Consider the following 8,129-nt stretch of genomic DNA (forward strand, 5'->3'; position numbering starts at 1 on the left):
AACTGGAACAGTTGTTTCATGCTCAGTTTTATAAAACTGAATCTGAAGTCACTTTGGTTGATTTGGCGAATCTACGTCAAATGCCAAATGAATGGGCAGAAAGTTTTCTCCAAAGGTTCAAAACAACAAGAAGCAAGTATTTTGTACCTCTGCCCGAAAAAGAATTTGTCAAGATCGCACAAGGTTGCTTGAGCTTTGATTTAAAAAAGAAGTTCCAGGACAAGGAATTTCCAGACCTTTTCCAGTTGAGTGCGAATGTGATTAGGTATGAGCGACTGATAAGAGAATCAGAACAAATGAAAAATTCTAGTAAAGGGACTTATTACAGAGACCCAAATTTTGACGTTCATACCATCGATGACGAATCATACGATCAGGCCGAAATGTGTTTGGCCGAATTAGTAAAAGGGGATATATATACTTGTCCCATAATGGCCAAGCCTAGACCATCGGGCAAAGATGAGCCCATAAAGGATGGAAACATAAAGGTTAGAACGTTCTCGTTCGATGTGACCAAAGCTGACCTTATATTCGATAAATTATATAGGGATAAGCAAATAAAGCTGAGCGATAAGCACAAATTGCCAAACCCTGAACAAATAAAGGGTAAAAAATATTGTAAGTGGCATAATGCATGGTCACATTTGACTAACAATTGCTTGGTTTTCCGTCACGTATTGCAGGATGCTATTGAATCAGGACGAATTACGTTCGACGATAAGAAAAAGATGGCAGTAGACGAAAATCCTTTCCCACAGCCACTTGGGGTAAATATGGTAACGTCTGGGTTCAAGAACAAGTAGCCAAAATTCAAGTTGGTCATAGACGATGGAGAAGAAAATACTAAAACATATCCCAGTGTCTTCGAACGAATCAAAGGGAAAGAACCAAAAAAGGACGAAAACGTCCTGTGTGCAAGGTGTAAAAGGGAAGTAAATGGAGACACGGAGAAACCAGGGACATGGCAGCATCCTCATCGCCCTGCCTTCTTCCCAAACATTCAGCCTGGCAGAGGGCGAGGTACATCATTTTATAGAGGACCACCTTTCGAAAGGCAGTTCAGACCAGCAGATACTGGAAGAACATTCAGGCCGCAACCTCGCCAGCCAAATGTATGGCATTCATTCCAATACAGCGCAGGAAGGGCAATACCTTTCGATGAGATGACTAGGACCCAGTAAAGGCGTTTCCAGCGAAACTACGGACGGATGATGAGGCAGCAACAAGGAATGCCACATCCCAAAGCGCCTCTATTACTCAAGGTAGCCAATCAGAACGTTCTCAAGGGTAGTAAAGAGACTGGTACAGATGAATCAATGAAGGAACTGCCAGAAACCTCTTCTGGGAGGTCAAGTTTTGAGAGGGAAAAAAAGGACGAAGAAGATCCAGATCAGCCCCTTGCTATCCAATTCGGTACGTTGCCCCCTGTTGTGGCCAATAATTACCTACTGGCCAATGAATTCAAAAATAAAGAAAAGGAAAAAGAGAGGGAGGACAACGAAGGAGAAGCTTGCATGCTGGTATGTGAAGAAGGCCAGACTTCTGGGGAGGCCTACAATGATGAAGAGGACGATGGGATGACAGACATTGAAGAAGAAATCAACCTAGAAGCAGAAAGGAAAAAGAGGGGAGTGTCGCGCAACACTCTGTTTAAGCAACTACACCAAGAGAGAGTTCGCGAAGTAGACTTGTTGGGGGAGCCATCTGGGCGTCCTTTCGACTTTTACGTACTATACGGGACACCCAAAAGGAAGAAGAGAGTACCTCGCTCTGAAAAGTATGGATCACCTCCGAGGATAATGCCCCCTCCCACAGGTTGGATAACTGATGAGGAAGCATTAGAGAAAAGTAAGAAGGAAGTTCGGGAGATAGAGGATCAACGTGACATACTACACGTTGACCTATCACAAGGGGATAATTCGACAGAAAACAAGCAAGAAGTAGAAATAGAGGCTGCATAAAAGGTTGTTTTTAAACGGCCAGCCATGAAATTGACAAAACACCTAAGGCCATTATACGTTAAAACTCTAGTTAACGGCGTCCCAGTGGCAAAGGTGCTTGTCGATAATGGAGCGGCTATAAACACCATTCCATCCAGGATGATGAGAAAGTTGGCAAAGACAGAAGGTGATATGATTCATACAGAAGTCATCCTCACTAGCTTCAATGGAGGAGCAACTTCAGCCAAGGGAGTTATGCCTTTAGACATAACTGTAGGTACGACTACTAAGACCATTGTCTTCTTTGTAATAGATGGCCCTACTAGTTACAATGTGCTCCTAGGAAGAGATTGGATACACGAAAGCCGCTGTATACCCTCGTCGCTCCGTCAATGCCTGATTTTTTGGAATGACAAAGGCGAAGCAGAGGTGGTACAGGCCGATCATAGGCCTTTTGTCGCGGAAGCAAACTCGGTGGAAAAGTTCATGTACGAAGGAAACTATGGACCTTTCAGGGTGGTACAAGACGGGGAAGAAACTCAAGTTGTCGCGCAAAGTGAAGAGTCATTCTCAGTGGACGCACTCACTGAGATATTCAAACAGATGAGGCCAAATATAGTGGCCCTGGAAGAGCCAGTGATTGGCAAAAGAATAATCATGGAATCTTAAATGGATTCTGAGTTGCAAAAGCAAATGGCCGATATTCAGGCCTTCAAAGCCAGACTGATGGCTTTCAATAAGGAATGCAATGACAAAGCGAAGGGAGAGACTGCCTTAAAAGCACTGAAGGACAAGTTGGCAGTATTCGAGTTAGAGCAAAGCCTTGACCGAGAAGTCAACAAGGTGAACTAGTTTGGAAGACGATACTCCCTTTGGATACCAAGGATCCAAAGTAAGGGAAGTGGTCGCCCAATTGGGAAGGACCATACAAAATAAACAGTGTGTTGCCTAATGGAGCGTACCACTTAGAAGATCTAGACGGCACCAAGCACGTAAGATTTATTAACGGCAAGTATTTGAAAAAATATGTTCCTTCTTTATGGGAATGTGAACAGATAAAAACATAACCAATCATTCTGGACGATCAAAAGATAATAAAGACAGAGCGAAATACGTTCGAATAAAGTTCTTTATTATTAAACGTTCATTACAAAAATACAAAAGATACAAATGATGGACGTGCTACAAAATACAACTAAAGTATCTCCCGGTTGATCGCTGAGTAAGCTTCACACCGCCTTCCTAAATGCATCGCTACAATGGTAGGATTAACGAGTAAGAGGGTGTACTGGCTCTACCGCCTTCCTAATTGCATCGCTGCAATGGTGGGGTTGACGAGTGAGAGGGTGTACTGGCCTCACCACCTTCCTAAATGCATCGCTGCAATGGCGAGGCTGAGAAACACTCTCAGCAGGCAAGCTGAGAAGCACTCTCAGCAAGCAAAGTGGCCCACATGCAGCCCAAAAATTGCCTCCCATCATTGACTCCTTGTGAAGAACAAAGAGACGACGGGAAGAATTTTGCAGGAAAAAGCTTCGCTGCTGGCCAGAAAATATTTCCTATACCTCCCATACCAAAGGTGACATTAAGGTAAATATAAGGCGGACGGACTAGACAGTCCATTTTTGGATCTGGTTGGTCGTCAGAATCCCAAGAAATGGCAGCAAATTGGTTTCGAAGAAGAAAATGAAGAGATGAAGATAGAGGGTGAAAAATGCGAAACATTTATAGGGGGGTGAAGATGAAGGGACAGAATATGAACAGCCACATTTCTATTTAATGGACGGAATTAAATGGCCCTAAGTTTTGGGAACAGTAGTGGGAATATCAAAAGGGAGCGGACAAGATTCTTAGTGCAAAGCAGTTAAGTGATTAAAGAATTGATGATTAGAAAATAAACGTCAAATAAATGCACAAGAAGTTAATGTTCGTTAATAATGAACAAAAATTACAAAAGAGAAAAAGACATCGTATGTCTTAATTACAGTCTACCCCATAAGGAACGAATTTGTTCCCTAAGTTTCTCCCAATCCTCGTTCTGCCGGGAGGAAGTGATGTTCAATTCAGCCGCAACGTCATCATCATCAACCTCCAACTTCTTGTACTGTTCGACCAAAGATTTAGTTTGCTCAATCCCCTGAGAGGCGTTACGCTTCTTAGCAGTCATCCTCGCCCTGCAATCGTCCATTTTGGCTTGAAGTTCCCTCATCTGAGCAGCCAAGTTAACCATCAAAGAGTCTTCAATCATGACTTCGGAAGAGATTTCTTTCAACTCGTCCTTAGCCTTGTTGATCTCCATGCGTAAAGACTCTTTCTCAGCTACAGCTCGAAGATATTGAGTACGCTTGGCCTTTAATTCAGCATTCTTGGCCAGCATAGAAAGGACCTCGGAGTGAATGACTTTTAATGTCGCTTTAAAGTCGGCAGAAAGATTGAGCGACGGAAGCGTCAGTGCTTGCTCTAACTTCGCACTCAAGTGCTCAAGTTCATCCTTGTGTCTGGCAGCACTAACCCTTCCAATGTCCATATCCATGAAGGATACGTATTCAAATACCAACTCCTTCAAGAACTTCAAATCATCCTCTGAAGAAGCGGCAGGACAACCAGATGGAGCAGGGCGAGGCATTTGGACCTGCCCCCAAGAAGCGAACAAATCCTGGATAGAACGCACAATCCTGTCAGCGTCCTGCAAAGAAGGTTGCCAATATTAAAAATCATCACTACAATGAACAAGTTGGAAATAGAAATGATAGAAATGAAGCAAAAAGAAAAACTACCTCGTCGACAATCGTAGAAGATGGCACGCCCTCGGCCAAGCTTGCCACCAGCGACTCATCCATTCGTGAGGACTTCCCCTTGTCCGAGCGAGATGATGTTGCCACAACGGGCGGACTCATAGGAGTATCTGCAAAGTTCAAGAGCAACAAATCAGAAACCAATAGCACGAGCAAAGGTAAGACATCAAAAACTGAATTACCTTCTGCTTCGATGATTGGGGGGTCGACACCCTGGGAAGAAGGTGGCTCATCTACGGTTTGTGATGAAGACTCTGGGACTGAAGATGTATCTTTAAGCATGGTCCCATCACCAACCGGTTTGGATGAAGTAACCTCAGCAGAGGATGGTGGAGCAGGAGTTGTTGATGCCAAAGCCTTTGAAGGGGAGACTGAACTTTTCTGAAAAGTCCAAAAGATCATCAGTACACAGAACAGTATCAAATGTGGAAAAGCATACTTGTAAATAGACCGATTTAATTACCTTCCTCCTGACGATAAGAGGGGCATCATCATCATCAACATCATCCTCCAGAATGGGAGATGCTGAGGCTGACCGTTTGCGGCTTGAAGCACTCTTGGCCGTAGTAGGCCTGGCGGGGAGAGAAGAAGATGGACGAGCAGGTTGTTTGGTACGACGAGAAGGAGAGGGGCTTCGAATAGACAAAGGGGTGACCAAAACAAGAGGAGGAGAAGAAATACTCGGTTGGTCTAATGAATGAAAGGCACGATTGGCCTCAGTCGCAAATAATCTGTGCTTCACTGATGGCCAAAGTTGTTCAAAAAGAGGGTGAGTAGCATGACAAGAATTAAAAGGGGTTAATGAAAAATGGCTTGATAAATGGAGGTTGCGATCGTTTATAGCCTCTGCTTCCGCCTTATTAATGGTATGAAAACGGTCAATTAAGCTCTTCGAATAGCAAAGAGGAACAGGCCAAGTTTGGCCAAAACCAAGCTGACGGGCAAAAAATTGGGGAGTATAAATTTCTACCCCCGCTTTGGCATTGGTCCCAGTTAAGATATCATGGAAAAGCTCCCTCCCAGTTAAAAACTGGATCCAAATGAGCAGAGAGGTGCTCGCGCTATCTATAGTGGAAGGGGGATGTACATAGTTTGGAGTCAAAAAAGGAGGAAAATGAAAGAAGGAAGAAATTGAATCTAAAGAATAAAAGAATGAAAAAATGTCCCGTCTAGACATATTTACAGGAGTTAAGGGCTCCATAGCTAGCCCGTAACAGCTAGCAGAAGGATGAGAAATGGATGGAGCACCAAACGATGGAAAATAGGATCTCAACCATAGTTGAGTGAACCAAAGAGGTCCACTGCCAGTGGGAGATGCATCATTCTTCAATTGAGCCCGAAAAAAATCCATACCTCTATAAAGGGTAGCCAAAAACAAAGAACATAAATTCAAAGGCCTGCCACGCGCCAATTCGTGCGCTATAGGTAAATAACTCAGAAAAGGCTTTATACTTGGTACACACAAAACATATTTACAAAGCCAAACTAAAAGAAAGGCTACCCGCTCAGCATGGATAGGCTCAGCCAGGGTCTGCAGGCTTGAATAAGAATCGGTGTAGTTTTTGCCGAACTGTGGGGCGCCACCAGAAACTAAGATACCTGGGAAAATGGTATCACCCAAAGGTGGTAAATTCACCAGGGCCCCAACATCCCTTAACATAATAGACATGGGGCCAAGAGGAAAAATAAAGGTGTTGTACTCAGAGGACCAAAAACTCAAAGCAATCGGAAAGAGCGCTGAGTCAAAAGTAGGGGGGCGAATAGAGACTTCTAACAAATCAGAAATCCATCAAAAAGTGCCTTAGTAGGACCATGACCCACAAGGTGAGCATGCCACCTACGAAAAGCTACATCAGATTTAGGCCAAGTGCGAATACCTCTTTCGCGAAGTGGCCCCAGCGGCAGAGAGTTTAGAAAAGGGAAGCTTTTCAAGGTTACGTAACAAGGAAGCAAAAGATGAACAGTGAATTGTGAAAGAGATGCAGAAAATATGAGGCGTGGTTTGGTAGCAGTAAAATGCCGTGTTTGGGGTTTATAAGGGTTTGCAAAACGACGCACTTCTTCAAGTTATAGAAGGAAACAATGATTGAAATTCTTGGGAACTTCGAACGTCGCTGGAAACATGAAGTGAATATGGCAAAATTCAATAATTATTATTAATTCTGCCATATTGAGGGGTAATTGTTGACACATAAAAATTCAGCCCAAATCGAACAGCCCAATTGAAGGATCCCCAAATCGGATAGCCCAAAGAACGAAATCCAATCAAACGAATTAGGGTGAAGGCCCAAATAAGGGGCCCAAGAATACGGTGACGCCATCGCCCAAGTTTGCGAGTCGCCCAGAATCTGAACGAATGGGGTATCATACGGTCGCCCAGAGCTGTTATTCCACTCTCGCCCAAACCTTCAAGTCGCCCAAGGTATCAACAAATATAACGCATCGTGGTTATCAAGGAATGCAGTTATCAAGGCAATTGTTAAAGTAGCATTATCACGTTCCACGACTCAAGGAATTCAATCGAAAGCGGTTGAACGATGAAAGATAATGACAGCAGTTAAGAGACAGTTTCATGACAAAATGGCCACTACAAAGAAAGTGGGAAGTTATAGGACGATCAAGCAGTTTTCAGGGTAGTTAATCTCAAAGAGATCGTCTAGGAGGTATAAAAGGGAGAAAGGACGCAAAAGCAGAGGACCGAATCCAAAACTCTCGAACAGAGAATATGTAATTTTCATTTCCTTAGCTTTTAGACTTAAACATTTTTCTGTAACTCGTGTGCTTGCGCCCCTTGGAGGCACGTTGTTTTTCATTCCCAATTGCAAAGTCCATCGCCAATAAAAGAACACCCCTTTTTGGGATTTTGTCTCAAGAGGTTTCGTCCCTTACACAATCGTCTGACCCTTTTTAATTGTTAGCGACTTAACCCGCGCGAAACAGTACCCTTTGAAAAATCGTGCGTTAAGGGGTTGTTGTTTGCAAAATTATTTCTTCTCAATTTTAAAACCCACCGCAAGTGTACGGTTCGCTAACAAGTAGTAAAGTGGACTATGAGTCCAAGTATCGTTCCCACGAGGATTAAATTAGCTCTAATTAAACTAACGTGACCTTAACCGAATCTAATTGAATGAAAATTTGGTTTAAATATGAAAACCCTAATTTTGGGAGAAATCCCCAATTCGAAACCCTAATTGCAAAATTGGAAACCCTAATTTCAAAATTTCACTAAGCTAATGAAATAAATATGCAACTAAAATGTAAATACGCAATTGTAGAATTATTGTATTGAAATGAATTGAAATGAAATCATTAAGAACTTGAATCCCCAATTGATTATTAAAAACCCTAATTTCACAAATTCAACGAATCGATGAACAAAATGCCAATTCAATGT

The 8,129-nt window shown here is 42.9% G+C and overlaps 1 protein-coding gene across 1 annotated transcript in view; it reads right to left on the reverse strand.

Moving 5' to 3' along the window:
- LOC111406516 overlaps positions 1-4,842 on the reverse strand; it is a 7,892-nt gene extending 3,050 nt beyond the window's left edge. The window contains exons 1-3 of the mRNA XM_023035928.1: positions 4,718-4,842; positions 4,499-4,626; positions 4,030-4,114 (exon numbers count right to left, since the gene is read on the reverse strand). Coding sequence (XP_022891696.1) covers positions 4,030-4,114; positions 4,499-4,626; positions 4,718-4,837 — 333 coding nt within the window. The 5' untranslated portion in view covers positions 4,838-4,842. The remainder of the gene's footprint in view (positions 1-4,029; positions 4,115-4,498; positions 4,627-4,717) is intronic.
- Positions 4,843-8,129: the final 3,287 nt, after the last annotated feature.

Source organism: Olea europaea, chromosome 12 (assembly GCF_002742605.1).
Source record: "Olea europaea var. sylvestris chromosome 12, O_europaea_v1, whole genome shotgun sequence".
Lineage (NCBI taxonomy): Eukaryota > Viridiplantae > Streptophyta > Magnoliopsida > Lamiales > Oleaceae > Olea > Olea europaea.